This window comes from Staurois parvus, unplaced genomic scaffold (genome assembly GCF_062004578.1).
Source record: "Staurois parvus isolate SC_StPar_1 unplaced genomic scaffold, SC_StPar_1.0 ptg001014l, whole genome shotgun sequence".
Classification (NCBI taxonomy): domain Eukaryota; kingdom Metazoa; phylum Chordata; class Amphibia; order Anura; family Ranidae; genus Staurois; species Staurois parvus.
In genome coordinates, this window is record NW_028318810.1 from 2,131,906 (window position 1) to 2,159,833 (window position 27,928).

Below are 27,928 nucleotides of genomic sequence, written 5' to 3' on the forward strand. Positions count from 1 at the left end.
AGGCCATTTTGGACATTAGAAGCCCAATGATTTCAATGGGTTGCCTTAAAGTGGTTATAAACCTCAGACATGAAATCTGAACAAAGCACATATTTCTATAGTGTTTACTACTCTCCAAAGTGAAGGAATGGACGCTGCTCAACCGACCCCAGGAGTCCAATCTTAAGGAATGGCCTCAGACGCCATACTGGCCACACCCCCTGATGTGTTTCATCCCGCCTACTGGGGCTTGGTTACAGAGGTTCAGTGGGTGGGAGCGAAACACGTCAGTACGGTGGCTGAGGCCATTCCTTAACCACTTCCCGTCCGACCCATGTAGATAAATGGCCGAATGGGAGTGCTACCGATGTGTTTGGACATTTCTAAACGTCCCTGCGCATCCATTACCTGTGCATGCTTTCTGGGAGCGCACGGCACCGCGATCAGTGCCTGCTGGTCCTTCAGAATTTCTAGTGTTATTATGTGGTTACACCCCTTTAGCACCTGATGGATAATTGCATGCACTAGCTGTTGGGATTTGAGCACAGGGATCTCTTGTATGTTGTATTGTTGGGTCAGTAGCCAGACCTGAACCTTGTAGCTCTCCCCATTGTGTCTTTCCCCCTATGCTAGCATTGTGTCCACAGTAGCATTTGCGTAGGCAGGGCAGAGTAGGACTGGCCATAGAGGGATTACTTTGACGCAGTTGGCCAGCTTAAGCATGTATTGCAATATGTGTGAACTAAATATCCCTATTTATTGCATAGTCTGCTTGAAAGGGTATATACCAGTGTGCAGAGGGTCCTTCAGAATTTCCGGTGCCTGTTTGTGTCCGGAGGAACACATCGCTGTATGGGACCTTTGTATGAGGTCCCGATTCATGTGATCACTGATTGGCCAATCAGTGATCACATGAATAGTAGTAAACAAGATGTCACTTCCTGACATCATTGCTTACTACTTGTGAAATCTGTGAATGATCACATGGTACAAGGCTATTCACAACAGCCTTGTACCATGTGACAAGCTGTGACCAATCACAGCTCACACAGTATTTCTCAATGGCTGCAAGAATGCAGCCAGAGAAAAAGAGAAATTATTGCTTTTACAGCTTTTATGGGTGTAAAAGCAATCAGTGTAAAAAAAGAAAAAAAAATCTTCATTACCCCCCACAAGTAATACAATGTCACCATGGTGACACTACTGCTAGGGTGACAGTATGTAAAAAAACATAAATAATAATATAACCCTCTTCTTCCATCCTATGCTCCCTCACTCACATCTTCAATCTTTCCCTCTCTAACGGTGCATTCCCCACCCCTCTAAAGCACACGCACATCACTCCCATAATTAAAAAGCCCTCCCTGGACCCCGACAACCCAAACAACTTGAGACCCATCTCCCTGCTGCCATTTACCTCTAAACTCCTAGAACGCTTAGTCTACAATTGCCTGAGCTCCCACCTCACCGACAACAACCTTCTTGACCCCCTACAGTCTGGCTTTCACTCACTACACTCCACTGAAACTTCCCTACTAAAACTCACTAATGATCTACTAACAGCTAAAACCAATGGCCACTACCTCTCTGCGTCTTTTGACACAGTTGACCATCCGCTCCTCCTCAAAAAACTCCACTCTCTTGGTCTCCGAGACTCTGCTCTCTCCTGGTTCCCCTCCTACCTATCGCAGTTACCTATAATTCTGTCTCCTCCTCTTCACTCCCTCTTTCTGTAGGGGTCCCTCAAGGTTCTGTCCTTGAACCCCTTCTCTTCTCCATCTACACCTCCTCACTTGGTCACTTGATAAACTCCCATGGCTTTAAGTACCATCTCTATGCTGATGACACACAAATCTATTTTTCTACCCCTCACCTCACCCCTTCAGTCTCCTCTCACATTACTAACCTACTAAGCAACATATCGGCATGGATGTCACTCCACTTCCTCAAACTCAATCTTTCCAAAAGTGAGCTCCTAGTATTCCCCCCAGCCCGTGCCCCCTCCCCTGACTTCCCCATCAAGATCAACAATACAACCATCATTCCCTCCCCTCATGCCAGGGTATTAGGTGTAATCCTAGACTCCCATCTGTCCTTTCAGCCCCAAATCCATTCACTGTCCAAATCATGTAGACTTCACCTCCGCAACATCTCCAAGATACGGCCGTTCCTAACCTCAGAAACCACTAAGCAACTTATTCACTCCCTTGTTATCTCTCGCCTTGACTATTGTAACTCCCTCCTCAATGGCCTACCTCATCGCAGGCTATCCCTTCTTCAGTCTATCATGAATGCTGCTGCCAGACTCATCCACCTTGCTAACCGTTCTGTATCTGCCACCCCTCTCTGCGAATCCCTCCACTGGCTTCCCATTGCCCAACGGATACAATTCAAAACATTAACAATAACATATAAAGCCATTTATAACTCTGCCTCAAATTACATCACCGATCTTATCTCTAAATATCACCCAAACCGTACTCTTCGCTCCTTGCAAGACCTCCTGCTCTTTAGCTCCCTTGTCTCCTCCTCCCATGCTCATCTCCAGGACGTCTCCAGAGCTTTTCCCATCCTCTGGAACTCTCTACCCCAATTTATCAGACTATCGCCTACTCTGCTCACTTTTAGGCGATCTCTGAAAACCTTTTGTACCACTAGCCCCTCCCTCCTAGATTGTCAGCTCCGAGGAGCAGGGCCCTCCTTTCCCTCTTGTATTGAACTGTATTGTTGCTGTATTGTCTCCCGTTATATTGTAAAGTGCTGAGCAAACTGTTGGCACTATATAAATCCTTTATAATAATATAAAAAAACAAATAAAAATGTTACAAAAATGTTTGAAAAATTATAATTTTTGGTTATAAACTAATTTGGGTTGTTTTGTTTTTACTAAAAAAATTGGATGAATACATTTTGGCCAAGATTTATGAAGAAAGATTATTTATTTGCAAAATTTTATAAGAAAAACACTTTTTTTTTCAATTTTTGGACTTTTCCATTTATATAGCAAAATAATAATAATCCCATTTGTGAATAAATACCACCAAAATAAAGTTTTATCTGTCTCAAAAAAATGCTAAAACATTCATATGGGTACAGTGTTGCATGACCGCGCAATTGTCATTCCAAGCGTCATAGCACTGAAAGCTGACTTGAAATGGTTAACATTGGACTCCTGGGGTTGGTTGAGCAGCATCCATCCCTTCACTAGTATTGTCTGATACTGGAATAACTCAAACTCATGCTCGCCTCTTCTTATTTTCCGGTAGGATGATCCTTTTCCTTCCATCCATAGCTTGGAGCAGCACCATAAGGTATACTTTTCACCTCTCTCCAAAGCACTAAGTGTCATTTCTGTCTACTGCTTTGTTCATCTGCTGTGTGCATGAGTCGCTTCTAACAAGTTTTCCTGACACAAAGAGATAAAAAGGTGACAGAGGAGGGATCTCCAGCACACAGCCTGTGATTGACAGCCTCAGCTCTGTTCCTGTGTGCTGTATAAAGGATGGTGTTTGCCTTTCCTCCAATCAGCTCTCAGAGCTCTTGTACAGTGTGTAACTGCAGCTCTGCCACCTGCTTTGTGAGTCTGTGAAAAATCCTGTTAATCTCTGAGTTTAGAAGGATGTACAGGACAAATGGCTGCAGATAAACAGGTAAAACTTATTTAGGAGGATTTGTTTCATCTCTGTGTATCCCCTGAGTCCAGTCACTTCACTGGGTATAGGTAAGGGTTTTCAACCACCTTATTGATCTAAAGCAAGATTATGGAAGTGATGTCAGGTTTGTACTGCTGTCTGTTGGTGAGCCAGACAGGACTGTACACATGCAACAAAGAGTATACAGCCTGTAAATGGGGCCACATCACAACCACAAATCAAAAACTAGGCTCACACCTGCGGCAAGGTATTCCCATTCAAAAGCCTGCTTTCCTGTCAAATAAAGACATTCAGTAGGTGGCAGTATTGTCTCCTGAACATCTTTCAGCCACTCCTGAGCTGGATTCCTTTTCGCAGACCTGCGGAGGTGAACAATGCACCCTAAGGGATCTTGAGTAGCCAAGTGATTCCCACATACTTTCTAGATTTCCTCAAGCTATCCTGTGAGCAGCGTCGTGGATAAGGGGGTAGCACCAGTCCTCCTGTACGGGGCCCAGGTCTGCAGGGGGGCCAAGGCAGCTGGGTGAATCGGATGTGGGCAGGATATGCCCCCCATGCCCATAGGCTCTCCCAAAAACTACTTTAAATAATTAATTTAATTAACTCCCTACTACAAAAAGGGTCCCCACAAATGTGCATGTGCTATAATGCCCCGTGGGCTGGCAATTATATCCCCCCTCCCCAGTGACTGAATCCTAAATAAACCAATAAGTAAATACAAGGTGCTTCAATGACAATCGTGCTAAAAATAGCACATAGACAATGCCATAAACTGTGTATATGGTGAAATTGTATAAAACTATATACAGTGGGGATTGAAAGTTTGGGCACCCCAGCTAAACATTTGTATTAATGTGCATAAAGAAGCCAAGGAAAGATGGAAAAATCTCCAAAAGGCATCAAATTACAGATTAGACATTCTTATAATATGTCAACAAAAGTTAGATTTTATTTCCATCATTTACACTTTCAAAATAACAGAAAACAAAAAAATGGCGTCTGCAAAGGTTTGGGCACCCTGCAGAGTTAATATCTTGTACTGCCCCCTTTGGCAAGTATCACAGCTTGTAAACGCTTTTTGTAGCCAGCCAAGAGTCTTTCAATTCTTGTTTGAGGTATCTTTGCCCATTCTTCCTTACAAAAGTCTTCCAGTTCTTTGAGATTTCTGGGCTCTCTGTCACGCACTGCTCTTTTAAGGTCTATCCATAGATTTTCAATTATGTTGAGGTCAGGAGATTGTGAAGGCCATGGCAAAACCTTCAGTTTACGCCTCTTGATGTAATCCCCCATGGATTTCGAGGTGTGTTTAGGATCATTATCCATTTGTAGAAGCCACCCTCTCTTTAACTTCAGCTTTTTCACAGATGGCATCAAGTTACCATCCACAATTTGCTGAACTTTTATTGAATCCATTTTTTCTTCTACTCGTGAGATGTTCCCTGTGCCACTGGCTGCAACACAACCCCAAAGCATGATTGATCCAACCCCATGCTTAACAGTTGGACAGAGGTTCTTTTCATTAAATTCTGTGCCCCTTCTTCTCCAAACGTACCTTTGCTCATTCCGGCCAAAAAGTTCAATTTTAACCTCATCGGTCCACAGAACTTGTTTCCAAAATGCATCAGGCTTGTCTATATGTTCATTTGCAAAGTTCAAACAATGATTTTTGTAGTGAGGACGTAGAAGAGGTTTTCTTCTGATGACTCTTCCATGAAGACCATATTTGTACAATTATCTCTTTATAGTGGAATAGTGTACCACAACTCCAGTGTCTGCCAGATCTTTCTGGAGGGATCGTGCAGTCAAAGGTGGGTTTTGAATTGTTTTTCTCACAATCCTGCGAGCTGTTCTGTTTGATATTTTTTTTGGTCTTCCAGATCTTGCTTTAACTTCCACTGTTCCTGATGACTGCCATTTCTTAATTACATTCCGAACAGAGGATATTGACATCTGAAAACGCTTTGCTATCTTCTTATAGCCTTCTCCAGCTTTGTGAGCGTCAACTATTTTCAGTTTCAGTTTTCTAGACAACTGCTTAGAAGAACCCATGGTGCTGATTGTTGGGGCAAGGTCAGATGAGTCTGGGCATTTAAAACCTTTGAGATTGACATCACCTGGTCTTCCCAGACGATGATTGAGAACAATCCATGACACTGGCAGGTCTCAGCTTGGCAAAGGGGGCAGTGCATGCTATAAATTCTGCAGGGTGCCCAAACTTTTGCAGATGCAATTTTTTGGTTTTCTGTTATTTTGAAAGTGTAAATGATGGAAATAAAATCTAACTTTTGTTGACATTTTATAAGAATGCTTAATCTGTAATTTGATGCCTTTTGGAGATTATTCCATCTTTCCTTGGCTTCTTTATGCACATTAATACAAATGTTTAGCTGGGGTGCCCAAACTTTCGATCCCCAATGTATATATATTAAAGTCCCAATAATTGGGAAAACATATAATAGTTCCAAAAAAATTGAAAGATAACATTTTGTGTCTCTATCCTATAATATGTACTATTATTATTCATGATTTATATAGCGCCAACAGTTTGCGCAGCGCTTTGCAGCATGAGGGCAGACAGTACAGTTACAATACAAGTATTACATGAGGAATCAGATGGCCCTGCTCCTTAGAGGGGAGGTTCAAGCGATACAAAAAGTAATAACTGTGGGGGACGAGCTGATGGAGAAAGTGGAAATACAGTTGTTAGGTGGAAGTGGGATAGGCTTTTCTGAAGAGAAGGGTTTTCAAGGATCGCCTAAAAGTGAGTTGGAGAAAGACAGATTGGGGCTGGGAGTTCCACAGGATGAGAGAGGTTCGGGAAAAGTCCTGGAGGTGAGCATGGAAGGATGTGACAAGGGAACTAGAAAGCAAGAGGTCTTGGGAGGAACGAAGAGAACGATTTGGTTGGTGTTTTGAGACTAGGTCAGTGATGTAGCTGGGAGCCGAGTTCTGGATGGCTTGTAAATTAGTGTTAACATAGCTCCCAACTGTCTCTGATTTAAAGGGACTGTCCCTCATTTGGAACAAAGTGCCTCTGTTCCTCCTTCCTCCTCATTTGTTCCTCATTTTGGTCTGATCTTTATAGTTGTATAGAAAAATGCACTATTTATCTATCAAAAAGTGTTTTACAGTGCTAAACCTTTCATTCAATTTCTAAATTGCTGCATTTGTATATTTTAAAAGCCAATATAAAGGAATAGTGATAGCATTTGTGGGTTTGTCCAATCATTTTTGTATAATTCTCCTTTAAGGGGGCGTGGTAGGGTGTGTGTCCTATGTCTACATACTTTTGCTAATAAGCGTCCCTCATTCCCATCTCAGAAAGTTGGGAGGTACATTATGTTGATAGTATTTTGAATTGAATTTGTTGGGTTAGTGGCAGTCAATGAAGGGATTGGAAGAGAAGGGGAGCAGACACTGAACTATCAATAGGAATCATTTTCATCTCCCACTTGGTGTTTTACCAAATTTGTTGTTTACTTGAGTCAAATACTGTTCAAGTTTCTCTGGTACGTCACTTTTGTTGTGTAACAAATATAGTGTAGTATACCTGGAGTAATCATCTATAACAGTGAGAAAATACCTCTTCTTTCCTGGAGTAAATTTTTCCATTGGACTGCAAAGATCTGAATGAATTAAGTTCAGATGTTTTTTTAGCTCTGCTGTTACTCTGCTTTGAAAAGGATTTTCTTGTAATTTTTCCTTTTATACAGCTGGTGCATTTCATTATTTGATCACATGGACCAATTTGTATTTCACTTGCATGGTCATTCTCAGTACATTTCTTTATTATGTCAGGACTTCTGTGCCCAAGTTGTCTGTGCCATGTGTGAATGCAGTTTGAATATTTTTCCTCTGTGGCAGTATTAACCATCTGATTGCAGATCAGCTGATACTGTTCATCTGTACATTTAGCCTTTGCATGTAAGATATCCCCTTTTGTGATAGCACAACTATCACCTTGGAAGGTCACTACATTGCCTTGTTTTTGTGAGCTTCTTCACTGACAAATGATTTGTTTCAAGAACAGGGATATACAGGACATTTTTCACAGGTATCTTTCTGGTTTCACTCTGGAAAATAGCACAGTAAAGAAAACCGCCTCCTATTCCTTCTGATTCCAGTATTTGCCCATTAGATGTGGTGATTTTTCTGTTTTACACTGGTCAAGGTGAATAAAGACGTCTCTGTCATTTGTCATGTGATTCATACCTCCTGAATCAACATACCATGCCTATTGCTTGATCTTGCACTTATTTGCTGTAGCTGGCTATGACTGGACATCTGGGTCCATAACCTGTTAGAGACTCTGTATATAGCCCTACAGAACAGACAGTGCACAGTCCACATGTGCTTTTTCTGCTGCTTCTCTGCTAACAGGAAACAGGAAGCGTTATTCAGAGAAAACATAAAGTTTATCATAAATGCAGATACAATCTTATAAACACTGCCATCTACTGGTTGAAGAATGGATCTCTACTGAATACTGATATAGCTGCTGCACAAAATAAATGAACACTGTTTAACAACAACTACAAACTTTTTTTTCTAGTTCATAGATGCATAAATCCTGTAGTATATCATGCTGAATTTTCAAGATTCAGGCAGCACATGGTCCTCCAGAAGACTTACCCCCTCCCTGTCCAGGCCATTTTTTGCCATACGGCACTGCATTACTTTGACTGACAATTGGACGGCCATGCAACGCTGTACATATATTAAATTAATGTCATTTTTTTCCCCACAAATGGAGCTTTCTTTCGGTGGCATTTGATCACCTCTGCAGTATTTATTTTTGCGCTATAAACAAAAAAGACCAACAATTTTGGAAAAAAAAAATATTTTGGACTTTTTGCCATAAAACATGTCCTATAAAAAATTTTAAAAAAATCACATTTCATAAATTTAGGCCAAAATGTATTCTGCGACATGTCTTTGCTGGAAAAAAAAAATCCCAATACGTGTAAATTAATTGGGTTTACGTGAAAGTTATTGTGTTTACAAATGGTATATAGACTGGGATTTTAATTTTTTTTATACTAGTAATGGCAGCGATCTGCGAGCTATAGCGGGACTGTGGCGAGCATTCTGACACTGGGGGGGGGGAACTGACTAACTCTCACTAACATCCCCAATTAAACTAATACAGTGATCACTGCTAATAAAAAGCACTGACACTGTACTAATGACACTGGGCAGGAAGGGATCAACATCTGGGGTGGTCAAAGGGTTAATTGTGTGCTGTTTTACCACATGTGCTGTGCGTGTTTTACTACGGAGACATGCTGCTTTGTATTTGCTGTGCAGAGAAATACAAATCAGCATGTCCTTGCTGGCAGGGGAGAGTTGTTGTTTACATAAATAAAAAAACATAAATAAAAAAACACGGAAGAGCTAACAATCAGATCAATAAGCAAACAATATATATAAAGGTGAAGTGAACATATAAGTGATGCTGAAAACAGATCAATCAAAAAGTGACAAAAAGTGCAACAGGTGAATCCTGTGAAAATAAGCGTGGACCCGTTTTTCAAACGGAAAACCGATGAGCAAGCCAACCTCCCCCTGTCCACATAGGGGACTAATAATAAATATATATATATATATATATATATATATATATATATAGATATATAGATATATATACGTGACCCCTCAAAGGAGAAAAAAACACAACAACTGTGAAAAAAAAAACGTGAAAGACTCTCCCTTAAATTGGTATATACATACAGTATATACATACATGCAAGAAAAAGTATGTGAACCCCTTGGGATTACGTGGAGTTTTGCATGAATTGGGCATAAAATGTGCTCTGAACGTCATCTAAGTCACAACAATAGAAGAATACAGTCTGCTGAACATAATACTACACAAACATTAGATGTTGCCATGGTTTAATTGCACATAACATGTAAACATTCACAGTGCAGGGAGGAAAAAGTATGTGAGGCCCTAGCCTAATGACTTCTCCCAGAGCTAATTGGAGCCAGGAGTGAGCCAACCTTGGCTGTCCTGCCCATACATCTCTTTTGGGTTTACTGGTTTCAAGAAGCACTGTCTGATGTGAACCATGCCTCGCAGAAAAGAGCTCTCATAAGACCTACGATCAAGAATTGTTGACTTGCATGAAGCTGGAAAGAGTTACAAAAGTATCTCCAAAAGCCTTGATGTTCATGTGTCCACGGTAAGACAGACTGTCTACAAATGGAGAAAGTTTAGCACTGTTGCTACTCTCCCTAGGCGTGGTCATCCTGTAAAAATGACTGCAAGAGCACAGCGCAGAATGCTGCATGAGGTAAAGAAGAATCCTAGAGTGTCAGCTAAAGACCTACAGAAATCTCTGGCACATGCTAACATTTTTGTTGACACATCTACAATAAGGAAAACATTAAACAAGAATGGAGTACATGGGAGGACACCACGGAGGAAGCCATTGCTGTCCAAAAAGAATATTGCAGCACGTTTGAAGTTTGTAAAAGACCACCTGGATGTTCCACAGCACTACTGGCAAAATATACTGTGGACAGATGAAACCAAGATTGAGTTGTTTGGGAAGAACACACAACACTATGTGTGGAGAAAAACAGGCACAGCACACCAACATCAAAACCTCATCCCCACTGTAAAACATGGCGGAGGGAGCATCATGGTTTGGGGCTGCTTTGCTGCCTCAGGGCCTGGACGGATTGTTGTCATTGATGGGAAAAGGAATTCCAGAGTTTATCAAGACATTTTGCAGGAAAACGTACGACCATCTGTCCGCCAACTGAAGCTCCGCAGAGGATGGGTGATGCAACAGGAAAATGACCCAAAGCATACAAGTAATTCAACAAAACAATGGCTGCAACAGCACAGAATACGCCTTCTGGAGTGGCCCAGTCAGAGTCCTGACCTCAACCCGATTGAAATGTTGTGGCGTGACCTTAAGAGAGCGATTCACACCAGACATCCCAACAATAGATAAAGCACAGCCTGGCGTCCAACCGGAAGTGCGTCACCGGAACTGACGTACCGACGCATTGCATCACGACCACGTGACTTCCTCGGGGTATACCCTGAGGAAGTCACCGGAACTGATGTACCGACGCATTGCGTCACGACCACGTGACTTCCTCAGGGTATACCCTGAGGAAGTCACGTGGTCGTGACGCAATGCGTCGGTACATCAGTTCTGGTGACGCACTTACGGTTGGACGCCAACGCCGGTTGGGGTTAGGAATGTGCATATTTTGGCGATGTTGCGGAGGTGGAGTTTGCACGAGTTTGTTAAAGATTGGACTTGGGGCTGGAAGGATAGGTTGGAGTCCAGAATGACACCAAGTACTCTGGCCTGCGGGGCGGGTTTGATGGTGGCGTTGTTGGACATGATGGAGAAGTCAATGGGGGGGGGGTGTCGGGGCTGGGGGGAAGACAAGAAACTCGGTCTTGGAGTGGTTCAGTTTAAGGAAGTGGAGCGACATCCAGTCAGATATGTCACTCAGTAGGTGTGTGATTCGGGCAGAGACTGAGGGGGTGAGGTGGGGGGTTGAGAGATAGATTCGTGTGTCGTCAGCATATAGGTGGTAGTTGAAGCCGTGAGAGTGTATGAGTTGGCCAAGGGAGGAGGTGTAGATGGAGAAGAGAAGGGGCCCGAGGACGGAGCCTTGGGGGATCCCAACAGAGAGGGGGAGTGAGGGGGAGGTGGTAGCATTATAGGTAAGTGAAAGAGCGTTGTGACAGGTAGGATGAGAGCCAGGAGAGAGCAGAATCTCTGAGGCCGAGGGAGTGTAGTTTTTTGAGGAGGAGGGGATGGTCGACTGTGTCGAAGGCCGCAGAGAGGTCAAGGAGTAGGAGCACTGAATAGTGGCCATTAGCTTTGGCGGTTAGCAGGTCGTTGGAGAGTTTGAGTAAGACAGTTTCGGTGGAGTGTAGGGGACGGAAGTCGGACTGTAGGGGGTCGAGGAGGTTGTTGTCATTGAGATGAGAGCATAGGCAGATGTAGACAAGGCACTCGAGGAGTTTGGATGTAAATGGAAGTAGGGAGATGGCTCTGAGGTTGTTCGGGTCATTGGGGTCCAGAGAGGGCTTTTTAAGTATGGGGGTGATGTGTGCATGTTTCAGAGGCAGGGGCGGACTGAACAATCGGAAACTCAGGCACTGCTCGAGGGCCTGGGGTCAGTAAGGGGCCCCATGAGATGCCCCTGGTACCTTTCATAGGCTTTTTTGGGTGTGGTTTGAGTGTGGGCGAGCACACAGGGGCCCTATGTTCTCCTATTGCCTGGGGGCCCCATGAGTTGTCAGTCCGCCCCTGCTCAGAGGGGAGGGGAAAGTGCCGGAGGAGAGAGATTAAAGATGTGGGTGAGGGAGCGTATGATGGAGGGGGAGGGAGGTCGTAGAAGTTGTGAGGGGATAGGGTCGAGGGGGCAGGTGGTGAGGCGGGCATTAGAGAGGATCTTGGAGACTTCCTCGATGGTAGTAAGGTCAAAGGTGTGAAGTGTTGGGGGCGCTTCAGTATGAGGAATGAAGGGTGGGGTGGAGGTCAGAGCAGTGGTGGGGCCGTGGAGAGGGGTGATGAGGGGGTAGCTGAGTGAGGGGGAACGGGGTTGAAGGGAGTTTGAGAAGCGACAAAGTCCCTGAGGGTTATGTCGAGGGAGAGGGGGGATGAGGGGGTAGCTGTGTGAGAGGGGACAGGTTGAGAGGGCGTGTGAGTTGCGGCGATGTCCTTGTGAATTGTGTCAATCTTGTTTTTGAAGTGATTGGCAATCTCAAGGGCAGTGAGTGAGGTGCTGGGTGGAGGTAGGGGTGGCGAGAGTAGAGAGTTGAAGGTGGAGAAAAGTCGGCGAGGATTGGAGGAGAGGGTCTTGATGAGGGTCAGGAAGTAGGCTTGTTTGGCTGCGTGGAGGGAGGAGGTGTAGGTGTGGAAGGCAGATTTGTAGCGGGTGAAGGCTTGTTGGCTTGAAGGCTACATTCACACTTGAGTGCTTTGTAGCTCAAAGCTCATACTTAAAAAATCAATTGTTCTCTATGGTGCCTGTTCACACCTGATCATGTGAACAGGCACCATAGAGAACAATTGATTTTTAAGTTTGAGTGTTTTTGGAGCTTCGAGCTTCAACCTACAACAGAATGTACCCTGTGAGTTAGGAACCTTAGATTGTACGCCCCTTGAGGGTTAGGGACTGATATGAATGTACAATATATAAGTGTGGTGTAAATTGACAGCGCTATATATAAGTAAATGCAATAAAGAAATTATGAGGTGAACTTAGCCTTTAAAGCCAAACATCAGGTTGGGTGAAAGAAAAAAAAAACAAAGCCTGTGGGGACTTTTCCAATTTTTACTACAGATCCTGTTCAGAAGCAGTTGGTCCTACAGCTGTTTTCGTATTGATCATCGGTTCCATATGTGAAGGTTTTCTCTATTCACCTCCCTAGCTGTAATCCCGAGTGTGGCTCAGGGTTCATTTTCAGTACCAAAAGCAGTATCCCCGAGCTACACTTTGGGATTACACTGTAGTGTAACTTACCTTGTCCTGCGATCCCCTGATGTTCTCCCGCTGTGTCCTCAAGCCAATGCCGGCATCTGTCTTCAGGGTTCCCTTCCCTACGAGCGTTGTGCCGCAGGCGGGTGGAACCGGTGGGAGATTCAAAAAAGTAAAAACATGACATACACACAATACATTGTAATCTGTTTGTATTACATTACTGTATCAAACCATTTTGCATACATTTTGTCCCGAGTGCTTTGTCCTGTGCCCTGCCTGCATTTTTACCATTCTACAGTGGGGCAAAAAAGTATTTAGTCAGCCACCAATTGTACTAGTTCTCCCACTTAAAAAGATAAGAGAGGCCTGTAATTGGCATCATAGGTAGACCTCAACTATGAGAGACAAAATGAGAAAACAAATCCAGACAATCACATTGGCTGATTTGGAAAGAATTTATTTGCAAATTATGGTGGAAAATAAGTATTTGGTCAATATCAAAAGTTCATCTCAATACTTTGTTTTATATCCTTTGTTGGCAATGACAGAGGTCAGACGTTTCCTGTAAGTCTTCACAAGGTTGGCACACACTGTTGCTGGTATGTTGGCCCATTCCTCCATGCAGATCTCCTCTAGAGCAGTGATGTTTTGGGGCTGTCGCTGGGCAACATGGACTTTCAACTCCCTCCAAAGGTTTTCTATGGGGTTGAGATCTGGAGACTGGCTAGGCCACTCCAGGACCTTGAAATGCTTTTTACGAAGCCACTCCTTCGTTGCCCGGGCGGTATGTTTGGGATCATTGTCATGTTGGAAGACCCAGCCACGTTTCATCTTCAATGCCCTTGCTGATGGAAGGAGGTTTGCACTCAAAATCTCACGATACATGGCCCCATTCATTCTGTCCTGTACATGGATCAGTCGTCCTGGTCCCTTTGCGGAGAAACAGCCCCCATGCTTCACAGTAGGTATGGTGTTCTTTGGATGCAACTCCGCATTCTCACTCCTCCAAAACGACAAGTTGTGTTTCTACCAAACAGTTCTATTTTGGTTTCATCTGACCATATGACATTCTCCCAATCCTCTTCTGGATCATCCAAATGCTCTCTAGCAAACTTCAGACGGGCCCGGACATGTACTGGCTTAAGCAGGGGGACACGTCTGGCACTGCAGGATCTGAGTCCCTGGCGGCGTAGTGTGTTACTGATGGTAGCCTTTGTTACATTGGTCCCAGCTCTCTGCAGGTCATTCACTAGGTCCCCCCGTGTGGTCCTGGGATTTTTGCTCACCGTTCTTGTGATCATTTTGACCCCACGGGGTGAGATCTTGCGTGGAGCCCCAGATCGAGGGAGATTATCAGTGGTCTTGTATGTCTTCCATTTTCTAATTATTGCTCCCACAGTTGATTTGTTCACACCAAGCTGCTTGCCTATTGCAGATTCAGTCTTCCCAGCCTGGTGCAGGTCTACAATTTTGTTTCTGGTGTCCTTCGACAGCTCTTTTGTCTTCACCATAGTGGAGTTTGGAGTGTGACTGTTTGCGGTTGTGGACAGGTGTCTTTTATACTGATAACAAGTACAAACAGGTGCCATTGATACAGGCAATGAGTGCAGGACAGAGGAGCCTCTTAAAGAAGAAGGTACAGGTCTGTGAGAGCCAGAAATCTTGCTTGTTTGTAGGTGACTAAATACTTATTTTCCACCATAATTTGCAAACAAATTCTTTCCAAATCAGCCAATGTGATTGTCTGGATTTTTTTTCTCATTTTGTCTCTCATAGTTGAGGTCTACCTATGATGCCAATTACAGGTCTCTCTCATCTTTTTAAGTGGGAGAACTTGCACAATTGGTGGCTGACTAAATACTTTTTTGCCCCACTGTATCTGCCTGGAAACTTGAGAACGTCCATAGCATCCAAAAAGCGTCCCTTTAGGTCAGCTAGAAAACAGAGATAGTGAATTAGAATCACTTGCAGAATTGAGCGATAATGATTAGTGGGGAAATTCGTCATAGTTACATATAGTTACATACAGTCATGGCCGAAATTGTTGGCACCCTTGATATTTTTCCTGAAAATCAAGTATTTCACACAAAAAAGGTATTGCATTAACACATGTTTTGCTATACACATGTTTATTCCCTTTGTATGTATTGGAACAAATATAAAACAGAGGCAGAAAAGCAAATATGACATAATGTCACACAAAACCCCAAAAATGGGCTGGACAAAAGTATTGGCACCCTTAACTTAATATTTGGTTGCACACCCTTTGGAAAACATAACTGAAATCAGTCGCTTCCTATAACCATCAATAAGCTTCTGACACCTCTCACCCGGAATTTTGGACCACTCTTCCTTTGCAAACAGCTCCAGGTCTCTCTTATTGGAAGGACACCTTTTCCCAACAGCAATTTTAAGATCTCTCCACAGGTGTTCAATGGGATTTAGATCTGGGCTCATTGCTGGCCACTTCAGAACTCTCCAGCGCTTCTTTGCCATCCATTTCTGAGTGCTTTTTGACGTATGTTTGGGGTCATTGTCCTGCTGGAAGACCCAGGATCTTGGACGCAAACCCAGCTTTCTGACACTGGGCCCTACAGTGCGACCCAAAATCCTTTGGTAATCCTCAGATTTCATGATGCCTTGCACACAGTCAAGGCACCCAGTGCCAGAGGCAGCAAAACAACCCCAAAACATCATTGAACCTCCACCATATTTTACCGTAGGTACTGTGTTTTGTTCTTTGTAGGCCTCATTCCGTTTTCGGTAAACAGTAGAATGATGTGCTTTACCGAAAAGCTCTATCTTGGTCTCATCTGTCCACAAGACGTTTTCCCAGAAGGCTTTTGGCTTACTCAAGTACATTTTGGCAAACTGTAGTCTTGCTTTTTTATGTCTCTGTGTCAGCAGTGGGGTCCTCCTGGGTCTCCTGCCATAGCGTTTCATTTCATTTAAATGTCGACGGATAGTTCGCGCTGACACTGATGCTCCCTGAGCCTGCAGGACAGCTTGAATGTCTTTGGAACATGTTTGGGGCTGCTTATCCACCATCCGGACTATTCTGCGTTGCAATCTTTCATCAATTTTCCTCATCCGTCCACGACCAGGGAGATTAGCTACAGTGCCATGGGTTGCAAACTTCTTGATAATGTTGCGCACTGTGGACAAAGGCAAATCTAGTTCTCTGGAGATGGACTTGTAACCTTGAGATTGTTGATATTTTGCCACAATTTTGGTTCTCAGGTCCTCAGACAGTTCTCGTCTCCTCTTTCTGTTGTCCATGCTTAGTGTGGCACAGACAGACACACAATGCAAAGGTTAAGTGAACGTCTCTCCTTTTTATCTGCTTTCAGGTGTGATTTCTATATTGCCCACACCTGTTACTTGCCCCAGGTGAGTTTACAGGAGCATCACATGCTTGTAACATTCTTATTTATCCGCAGTTGTGAAAGGGTGCCAATACTTTTGTCCAGCCCATTTTTGGAGGTTTGTGTGACATTATGTCGAATTTGCTTTCTTTCCTCCCTTTTTTTGTTTTGTCCCAATACACACAAAGGGAATAAACATGTGTATAGCAAAACATGTGTTAATGCAATACGTTTCGTGAGAAATACATGATTTCCTGGAGAAATATCAAGGGTGCCAACAATTTCGGCCATGACTGTAGTTAGTCTGCCTGAAAAAAGACAAAAGTCCATACAGTTCAACCATAAAAAAAAAAAAAAAAGTTATAATCGTATACCCATAAGACACTGAAAGTGACAACAGCGACGATTCTGCGACTTTGCTCAATGATGTGCGAACTTGGTGCTCTATTTCAAATTTCAGTGTTTTTGGTTTGATTACACTATTGAATTAAATATATTATTATTATATTAGTATTCTTTTAATAATTATTTATAATTATTTATTATATTCTAATTTATGATTTCGTGTTTCAAACTTTTTCATACCCGGGACATTTACTAGACTCTTGTTTGGACAGATTTAAGTGACTTATTCCTAAGAATTACAGGCCTACAATATAAAACAATAAATTTCCGCTTAGACATTCAAAAATATTGACATAATTAGACCGCCAGGGAGGTTAAAAACACATGGCCGGCCTCAGTGTTGCATGGAGATTACAAGGTATTCTCTGTAACCACTAAACTTATTAAATGAATCAGCAAATTAGCAACAGCATTTCTGGAAATGGAGTGTGGGAAGGTCCTGGAATCCCACAGTCCAGTACTGATATGAATCTTTAATAAATGAATCAAACGTAAAATGTAACCCTTGAGTTTCAGGAAAGGATGGGACAAGAAGACTCAATCAGATTCCTTGTATCTAATAAAGCGATGAACTGGGTGTTGGGGTGTTTTATTTATTATTACTCCTTGAACCCTTTCTCTCCTGTGGATTGCCTCCCCAGCAGAAATGGATGAGTCATTTTTTCCTTTTTCACATCCCCTGATAAAATACACATAACAGATGCAACAGTTAAAAAAAAAACCTTTATTTTTTAAATACTGTAAATTATCTAAAGAACTAAAACATCATTGTGTACACTCATGATAGTTGTGCAAATAGTTTCAACATGAATAAAATTGTTATTATCGCAAGCAAGTTACAGCAAAAAATGCTTGTTTGGGTGTAAATACATTTATAATGGTATGGCGTTTAGTGCAAAATCTCATTCCGTTGGCTAGAATATTTATTTATTGAATCAAATTGTAAAATAAATACATCCGCGTACAGCTGCTGTGACCAACACAGTAGTGCCAAAACTGATACAAAAGAAACAAACAGCACTTGCACTTTAAATATAAATGTTTGAATAAAAGTCTTTGTAAAACCAAGAAAATTGTTCTCACGTATTCTTTTTTTTTTTCCACAATAAATTTGTATTTGGTTTTACAAATATAGTTACAACACAAAAAAACAAAACTAGGGCAGTGAAAGGCTACCCAATATCAAAGTATAGGTGTTACGGTAAAGTTTAACAATATATTGAAATATTGAATAATTCCAAATAGTCCCACTAGTTCGTTCTCACGTATTCTTATACACCCACGGACTTTAATAACATACAACTTGTGTTCCACTCCGCCATGTCTTAAACTGGATGGTTTTGACCTCTTGTAAGGAACAAGAAAGTCAAACTGTGTCTACTGGTACAGCTGTGCTCAAAAGTTTGCACACCCTGGCATTATTCATGAAATCTTGGCATGGACATTAAAAATATGACTGGTCCCGCCAAAAAACAGTCTTTTATTTAAGGATAGTGATTGTACAAAGCCATTTATTATCACATAGTTGTTTGGCTCCTTTTTAAATCCTAATGATAACGGTGTGGCTGTTTCAAGGAGCACAATACTACTTGAACAAAAATGAGCCGCATGGTCAAGTTGCCAGAAAGAAGCCTTTACTGCACCAATGCCACAAAAAAGCACAGTGAGACATGTCAAGGTGTTGTCAGGCATATTGTAACCGGGCTTTTTTGTGGCATTGGAGCAATAAAGACTTATTTTTGGCAACTCGACCATGCAGCTCATTTTTGTTCAAGTATTGTCATATTATGCTTCTTGAAACAACCACACCGTCTTTTTCCAGAGCAGCCTGTATATCTACTAAGGTAACCTGGGGGTTTGTCTTTGTATTCTGAACAATTCTGAAAGTTGTGGCTGCAATCTTTCTTGGTCTACCTGACCTTGGCTTGGTATCAAAAGATCCCAGAACTTTCCACTTCTTCATAAGTGATTGAACAGTACTGATTTTCCATCTTTATACAGTTCCATTACCTTGTCATGCAGGTCTTTTGACGGTTCTTTTCAGTTTCCCATGGCACAGTATCTAGCCTGCTCTGTGCATCTATGTGAGAGCTAACAAACTCAACTATTTATACACTGACACTAATTGCAACTTAAAAAGCCACAGATGTGGGAAATTAACCTTTAACTGCCATTTTAACCCGTGTGTGTCACCTTGTGTGTCTGTACCAAGGCCAAACATTCCAGGGGATGTAGACTTTTGATCATGGCCATTTGGGTGATTTTGTCATTATTATGATTTAACCACTTGCCTAGCAAGCACTTTCACCCCCTTCCTGCCCAGGCCAATTTTCAGCTTTCAGCGGTCTCACACTTTGAATGAAAATTGCGCGGTCATGCAACACTGTACCCATATGAACTTTTTATCATTTTTTTCACACAAATAGAGATTTCTTTTGGTGGTATTTAATCGCTGCTTGGGGGTTTTATTTTTTGCACTATAAATGAAAAAAGAGCAAAAAAACCCAAAAATGGTTTTCTTTGTTTTTATTATAAAATTTAGCAAACAGGTAATTTTTCTCCTTCACTGATGTGCATTGATGAGGCTGCACTGATAGGCAGCACTGATGAGGCTGCACTGATAGGCAGCACTGATGAGGCGGCACTGATAGGTAGCACTGATGAGGCTGCACTGATGGGCATTGATGAGGAGGCACTGATGATGCACTGATAGGCAGCACTGATGGACACTGATAAGCAGCACTGGTAGGCGGCACTGATTGGCGGCACTGACTAATAACGCCAACTGGAGGCACTGAGCGGTGGCACTGCTGGGCACTGATGAGCGGCACTGCTGGGCAGCACTGATGGGCGACACTGCTGGGCACTGACTAGCGGCACTGCTGGGCAGCACTGATGAACAACATTGCTGGGCAACACTGCTGGGCACTGATGGGTGGCACTATTGTGCACTGATAGGTGGCACTGCTGGCAGGCATTGCTGGGCAATCAGTGCCCTGATTATTAGTGCAGATATCCCCTGTCACATCTGCTGATTATCAGCAGTACTTTCCTCACGCTGTGACAGCGTGAAGAAAGTGCAGCCAATATCCGGCAACTGTATTTACATTGTGATCTGCTGAGCCATTGGACACAGCTGATCACATGGTAAAAGGCTGCTGTGATTGGCCTTTTACCTTATCGCTGACAGCGCCTGGTGCGTGCCGCTGGGGGAGCACAGGGGGCATGTTCTGCCAGAACTAGACAACCGTGCTGTATCCGTCTTTCAGCTATAGCACAGTTGGGAAGCAGTTTAAAAAGAGCCAAACAATTATGTGATAATAAATGACTTCATATGTTCACTATCCTGCAATAAAAGACAGTTTTTGACATGATCAGTCATATTTTCAATATAAATGCCAAAATGTCACAATTTCTGCCAGGGTGTGCAAACTTTTCAGCACATCTGTATGATCATATACCACTGGTCCACTGGAGAATAGCAACACCACACAACCAACAGAGGATACTTGGGAATACTATCACGAGTATCGCCACCACAGGTTCCACTTTGTCTCAAATATGATCCACTCAAGTACTTCGGTTACTCATTAAAAAGTGATTAAAGTAAAAAGGCAAAGCCTCCCATAGCATAAAAACATTTTATTTCACCCATAAATAACTAAAAATGCACTTAAACCAGTTTAGAGTAATCTGTGTATCCACAGGAAAGAGGAAATTATGTGCTGGAAGGCCCACCCTACGCGTTTCGTCACTAGAGAATCTCCCTAACGGGTACAGACAGATTACAACCTCTAATTCTAATTACTTTTCACTCTATCCAAAACAAAAAAAAGTTTTGCCTTTAGTTATATTTTAAAGTGGAGCTCCACCAAAAGGGGAAGTTTCGCTTTAAAGACTGGTCCCCCACTCCCCATTAAGGATTGGCACCTTTGGGGGGGGGAGCAGAAGACTACAGAACCATTCAGGAAGCGCAGCGCTACTTGCACATGTGCAGTGGGCACCCGGCTGTGAAGCCACAAGCTGTCACAACCGGGTGCCCACACTGAAGATACCAGCGCCTGGAACCCCAGATGGCTGGTAAAATGGGCTGCGGGGAGGACACCGCAGGATCGAGGAACAGGTGAGTGGCTGTTTTTTAAAAGTCAGCGGCTACAGTTTTTGTAGCCGCTGACTTCAACAAAATTAAATTGGCAGCACTCCCTTTAAGAGACTGCTTCTAATCTCAGCTTGTTACCTGTATGAAAGACACCTGGTAGCCAGAAATCCTGCTGAATGATAGGGGATCAAATACTTATTTCCCTCATGAACATGCAGATCAGCGCATCATTTGTTAGACATGCATTTCTTTTTAATTTTTGGTTGCTATTCTGTCTCTCAGTGTTACAATACACCTACCATTCGATTTTTATACTGATCATTTCTTTGTGAGTGGGCAAACTTTCAGAATCATCAGGGGATCAAATACTTATTTCCTTCACTGTAAGTTAAGATTTATTAGATATTGTTGAATAAAATTTGAGTTTTAAATTTACAAGTGCTGACAGCTATTAAACGTTTTAGTGTTAATTCTATTAAAAATTCAAAGAATAAAATTCCCCATTGGTTATAAATCTTCTGCATGGTAACCAACAACAAATGTTGGCTGGAATTGGGCTTTTATTTTTGGGTTTAAAAATCAATAAAGTCATCTTAAATGGCTGTAAGAATGTTGACTTTAGGGCCAACTTGAAAAAGAAGAATGCTTTTATAAATTGGGAGAAGCGACAGATTTTTTTATGGTTATCTTCAGTTTGCTTTGTTTTAAAATTCTGTTTAAAGCAGTAGAAAACGTTCTTTAAAAAAAAATAAAAAAACATGGGCCCCGGGTGGTTTTAGCCACAATGTGTTAGTATGAACATTATGGGGTGAACAGTCATTGACCAAGGCTTGTTAATAATTGTTGCCAAAGTGTTAAAATGCATATAACATGTGTTTCGATGGATTGGCAATGATGTTATAGATGTTTATGGACCTCCCAATGCACTACGCCACAAAAAAAGCTCTAAATTACATATTTTAAACACAAGAGGCTAGGGTAAATGAAGCTGTGCTGTGTGTTTTATTTATAAAGCAGCCACAACCTAAGTAGAAAAGCCAGTCTCCTGCCAGCAGCTGAAGTAGTGGTCTCTCTGCAAAGGTCCAACATCTCCCCTACTGACTTAGACCTACAGCTCTGCAAGCAACACATCTCATACTATCTGCTGATTTGCGAACTTTGGCAGACCTCTGAAGAGAGATCATTTTTTTCTCTGTTGAATGCTGGCAGGGGATAAACCTTTTTGCTTAGGCTCTGGCTGCTTTCTAAAGAAAACAAACGTGTGGTGTGGATTCACACATGTGCGGTGTGGATTGAAGCTCAGGTTTCACAGCTAATTGACACAGTAGTTGTTCAGCAGTTCAGGTCAGGTTTACATCAGGTTCAGGTCATGTTTACATCAGGTTCAGGACAGTATTAGATCAGGTTTACATCAGGTTCAGGACATAATCAGATCAGGTTCAGGTCGGGTTTAGATCAGGACAGGTTTAGATCAGGTTCAGGACAGGTTTAGATCAGGTTCAGGATAAGATTAGATCAGGTTCAGGACAGGTTTAGATCAGGTCCAGGTTAGGTTTACATCAGGTTCAGGACAGGTTTAGATCAGGTTAAGGACAGGTTTAGATCAGGTTCAGGACAGGTTTACATCATGTTTAGATAAGGTTCAGGACAAGATTAGATCAGGTTCAGGGCAGGTTTACATCAGGTTCAGGACAGGTTTAGATCAGGTCCAGGTCAGGTTTACATCAGGTTCAGGACAGGTTTAGATCAGGTCCAGGTCAGGTTTACATCAGGTTCAGGACAGGTTTAGATCTGGTTCAGGACAGGATTAGATAAGGTCTAGGTCAGGTTTACATCAGGTCCAGGTCAGGTTTACATCTGGTTTAGGACAGATTTAGATCAGGACAGGATTAGATCAGGTTCAGTACAGGATTAGATCAGGTTCAGGACAGGTTTACATCATGTTTAGATAAGGTTCAGGACAAGATTAGATCAGGTTCAGGGCAGGTTTACATCAGGTTCAGGACAGGTTTAGATCAGGTCCAGGTCAGGTTTACATCAGGTTCAGGACAGGTTTAAATCAGGTCCAGGTCAGGTTTACATCAGGTTCAGGACAGGTTTAGATCTGGTTCAGGACAGGATTAGATCAGGTCTAGGTCAGGTTTACATCAGGTCCAGGTCAGGTTTACATCTGGTTTAGGACAGATTTAGATCAGGACAGGATTAGATCAGGTTCAGTACAGGATTAGATCAGGTTCAGGACAGGTTAACATCATGTTTAGATAAGGTTCAGGACAGGTTTACATCAGCTTCAGGACAGGTTTAGATCAGGTCCAGGTCAGGTTTACATCAGGTTCAGGACATGCTTAGATCAGGTTTAGGACAGGATTAGATCAGGTTCAGTAGAGGATTAGATCAGGTTCCGGACAGGTTTAGATCAGGCCCACATAAGGTTCAGGACAGGTTTAGATCAGGTTGAAGACAAGATTAGATCAGGTTCAGGACAGGTTTAGATCAGGTCCAGGTCAGGTTTACATAAGGTTCAGGATAGGTTTAGAACAGGTTCAGGTCAGGATTTTATCCTGTTCACAACTGATGGCATGTTCCTGATGACAACACGACAACTGATAATGGTTCCCATAGAAGTCAATAGCCTTTAATCCGCACCTGAACTGGTCTGCACTGCTCACAAATCGGACAGGACTCAATTTCAATCCGCACTGAATCTGCGCTACCAGAGTGACATATATGAACAGCCACCTTAGGAAGCAATGTTATTTCATATGTCGTGTAGATTGGATACTGTTCAAACAGCATCCAATCCACATATATGTGAACCACCACTAAGACTTTGTGCTCCTTTTGTTTTGATGCACCCGGAATGTATTTTGCTGATATAGACTGAAAGTTCAATTGGCCTTCAGCCCACAAGTGCTTCTTTTTCAGTTTCTACCGCTATGTTTCCTTTATACTGACTTTTCAAAATAACACATGTAAGTAGGATAAATGGTTTACAGCTGTATAACAGGTTTGATAGTTAAACAGGACTTTTATTACAGAGGTCTATACATTAGACCAAAAAGAGGGAGAACTGAGCAGGAAAGAAAAACAGAGGGATGTGGTTCTAAAAGGAATGGCAGTTGGGAGCTTTGAATCGGCGGTTACATTCCTTGCATTGTCTTATTGAATAAACCTAAATAAAATCCATAGTATAGATAGTATAGTGAAGGAAAGGCGGTAGAGTGAAGTTCCAAGGATCCATAAATAGATCCCAGATGTTCCAATACAAGCAGAAGTAGCAGGGGTCCTGTTTTTGAAAGTGAAAGCGGTGCCCCCATTCCCAGGCTCTCTAATTACATCAGCAGACCAAAGGGGCCGTTGAAGACAGGAAATTCCTCAACAGATGTCTGTGTGTAATATAGCGGAAGAACAGCCTTATACAGTAAAAAGCAGAAATACATCACAGAATCTCTGTCTGTTCTGCTGAGCCGCCTTGCTGCACATATCACTATGGAGCTGCCAATAGCCCACCACTGTCTACTCTTCTTCATCTGCGGCATCATCCATACAGGTGAGCTGAGGATTTACAGAAACGTATTTTAATGCTTTTATCCTATGCTCTGGATGGGTTTAATCTGCAATGACGTTTCCAGAGTGACAACTGTGTTTAGAAAGGGTTTGTAGTGCCGAAACTGAATTTTTGGTTATGGGTGGAGGCCGATGGGTTTGACTTCTGCGGGACTCCAGTAGAGAGACTCTCGGAGTTCTCGGCAACGCCTGCCCCATATCATGTTTCATGGTCTGTAAAATAAATTAAGTTGACAGACACATGTTTATTATGATAGGCAGATGGATGGTGAAATTCAGATGTCTGAAAAATGAGAATATGCTAGAGGCTGATTCACTTTGGGGTAGAATAACCCATTTAAATATGTGTATTATTTGCTGATTGTTTCTTACCTCCCTACAGGATGTCTCCAACTTACAAGCCGACCTCAATGCTCTGTTTAATTGGGCAACTATGTGGCAAATGAGGTTTAATGTTGATAAATGTAAGGTTCTGCATTTGGGGGCTAAGAATATGCATGCATGATCTCCATGTATAATACATAAGGGGGTATGATCAACATGTATAATACATAAGGGGGGATATGATCTCCATGTATAATACATAAGGGGGGATATGATCACCATGTATAATACATAAGGGGGGATATGATCTCCATGTATAATACATAAGGGGGGATATGATCTCCATGTATAATACATAAGGGGGGATATGATCACCATGTATAATACATAAGGGGGATATGATCTCCATGTATAATACATAAGGGGGTATGATCAACATGTACAATACATAAGGGGGGATATGATCTCCATGTATAATACATAAGGGGGGATATGATCACCATGTATAATACATAAGGGGGGATATGATCTCCATGTATAATACATAAGGGGGATATGATCTCCATGTATAATACATAAGGGGGGATATGATCTCCATGTATAATACATAAGGGGGATATGATCTCCATGTATAATACATAAGGGGGGATATGATCACCGTGTATATTACATAAGGGGGGATATGATCTCCGTGTATAATACATAAGGGGGGATATGATCACCATGTATAATACATAAGGGGGGATATGATCACCATGTATAATACATAAGGGGGGATATGATCACCATGTATAATACATAAGGGTGGATATGATCACCGTGTATAATACATAAGGGGGGATATGATCTCCATGTATAATACATAAGGGGGGATATGATCTCCATGTATAATACATAAGGGGGGATATGATCTCCATGTATAATACATAAGGGGGGATATGATCTCCATGTATAATACATAAGGGGGGATATGATCTCCATGTATAATACATAAGGGGGGATATGATCTCCATGTATAATACATAAGGGGGGATATGATCACCATGTATAATACATAAGGGGGGATATGATCTCCATGTATAATACATAAGGGGGGATATGATCACCATGTATAATACATAAGGGGGGATATGATCTCCATGTATAATACATAAGGGGGATATGATCAACATGTATAAATACGTCAGTGGTTCATATAGTGAACTCGGTGTAGAACTATTCACCCTGAGGTCATCACAGAGGACAAGGGGGCACTCTTTACATCTGGAGGAAAAGAAATTTAATCTCCAAACATGGAAAGGTTTCTTCACAGTAAGAGCTGTGAAAATGTGGAATAGACTCCCTCAAGAGTTGGTTCTGGCCAACTCAGTGGATTGCTTTAAAAAAGTCCTGGATTCTTTCTTAGATACACAGAATATAACTGGATTGACACTAATACAGTGATCAGTGCTAATAAAAAGCTTACACTGTACTAATGGCACTGGGCAGGACGGGGTTAACATCTGGGGGTGATCAAAGGGTTAACTGTGTGCTGTGTGTTGTTTTACAATATGTGCTGTGTGTGTTATACTAGGGAGACATGCTGTGCAGAGAAATACAAAGCAGCATGTCCTTGCTGGCAGAAGAGAGACCAGGAGAGATTCAGGTTGATGTTTGTAGTGAGCAACAATTGAGTGCTGTCCATGATACATTTTTTATTTGCACTAACATGGAATTTTTCAGGACAAGCTTTTGGGGTATGTTCCCTTCTTCAAAGTCCAAGCGGAACCTTGAGGAGGGGGTATACCCAAAAAGCTTGTCCTGAAAAATCCTATGTTAATGCAAATAAAAAATGTATCATGGACAGTAGTCAATTGTTTCTGGTGCAAGTGCACTAATATGATCACAATTACAATGATATTGCTTGCTGTGATTTTACTGCACACTCTGAGTTTCCCACAGTGTGTATTAGAAGCTTCAGCAAGTCAGCTAGAGCCCACCTCCTGGCTGGAGGATGTTCCATGTCATCTAGTCCTTTTCTCTTTTTCCTTTTTTTAAACTCTTTAAATGTTACAAAATAACACTTTACTGAACACTCTGCACAACAGTGTGTTGCAACACATGTAAAAATCATAATCATACATGTATGGTAGAAAACAATTGTTCCATTGAGCCTGTATTGATCAATGCTGATTAAAACTGACCATACACGTGTAGATTTTCATATGAGAATATGCGTAGGAAAAGTCGAACAAAAATTCTTTGAATATTCGATGAATGGATGATTGTCATTTGAAAATGGTCTTCTGCTTTTAACATTGAACCCTAAGGGCCAGTTCACACTACATGCGTTTCAGTTGCTTTTTTTCTGCATCCAAAACGCACAGAAAGTAGGTTATATGGTTGTCAAGGTCATAGTTCACATCAATACTTGAAGTTTCAGTGTGTTCCGGTTGCAGAAAAAAAAAGTAGAACAGGCTGCATTTTTCCTGCACAGAACTGTACTCGAACGCAGTAAAACGCTTAAAAAATGCACTGGAACGCACATGTCCCTATTTAAATTGAAGAAGAAATTAACCGGAAAGCATCAAAAAACGCACTGGAATGTGTCAAAACGCACATGTGGAGGGGGGGGGGAGCCCCTACCTACAGTGGGGCCATAGAGAACAAACATAGCCACCCTCTAACAGGAAATCAGATCACAGCAGCAAAAAAAATAACAAAACAGACACTTGTAGATTTGGAGGAGGCTGAGAGCAGAAAAAGTACTTTTTAAAGTTAAAGTGGAACTGCACTGAATCTGAGCACCGCAAACCAAAAATTCTATATAATATAATGAAGTGTTCTTGCATGGCGACCACTTACTGTTATCTCACATATATATTCCTATTATTATTGCCAAATTTACCACCCTAACTCCTCCCACAGTTTTTACATGACATAGACAGTAATATACCGAAACGTGCGGATTGTTCCCAATTGGTGTGCTATTACTTTGTGGAACGTTTCACCGAATGGTTCACGAAATATCAGCGTTTTTGTGGTGAAATTGGTCCCATAGGAATGAATGTTCAAAACTAGAGTGGGAGCTG

At 42.1% G+C, this 27,928-nt stretch overlaps 1 protein-coding gene across 1 annotated transcript in view; it reads left to right on the plus strand.

Moving 5' to 3' along the window:
• Positions 1-24,401: 24,401 nt before the first annotated feature.
• LOC149441199 (vascular cell adhesion protein 1-like) overlaps positions 24,402-27,928 on the plus strand; it is a 52,225-nt gene continuing 48,698 nt past the window's right edge. Inside the window, exon 1 of the mRNA XM_089657640.1 lies at positions 24,402-24,516. Coding sequence (XP_089513766.1) covers positions 24,456-24,516 — 61 coding nt within the window. The 5' untranslated portion in view covers positions 24,402-24,455. The remainder of the gene's footprint in view (positions 24,517-27,928) is intronic.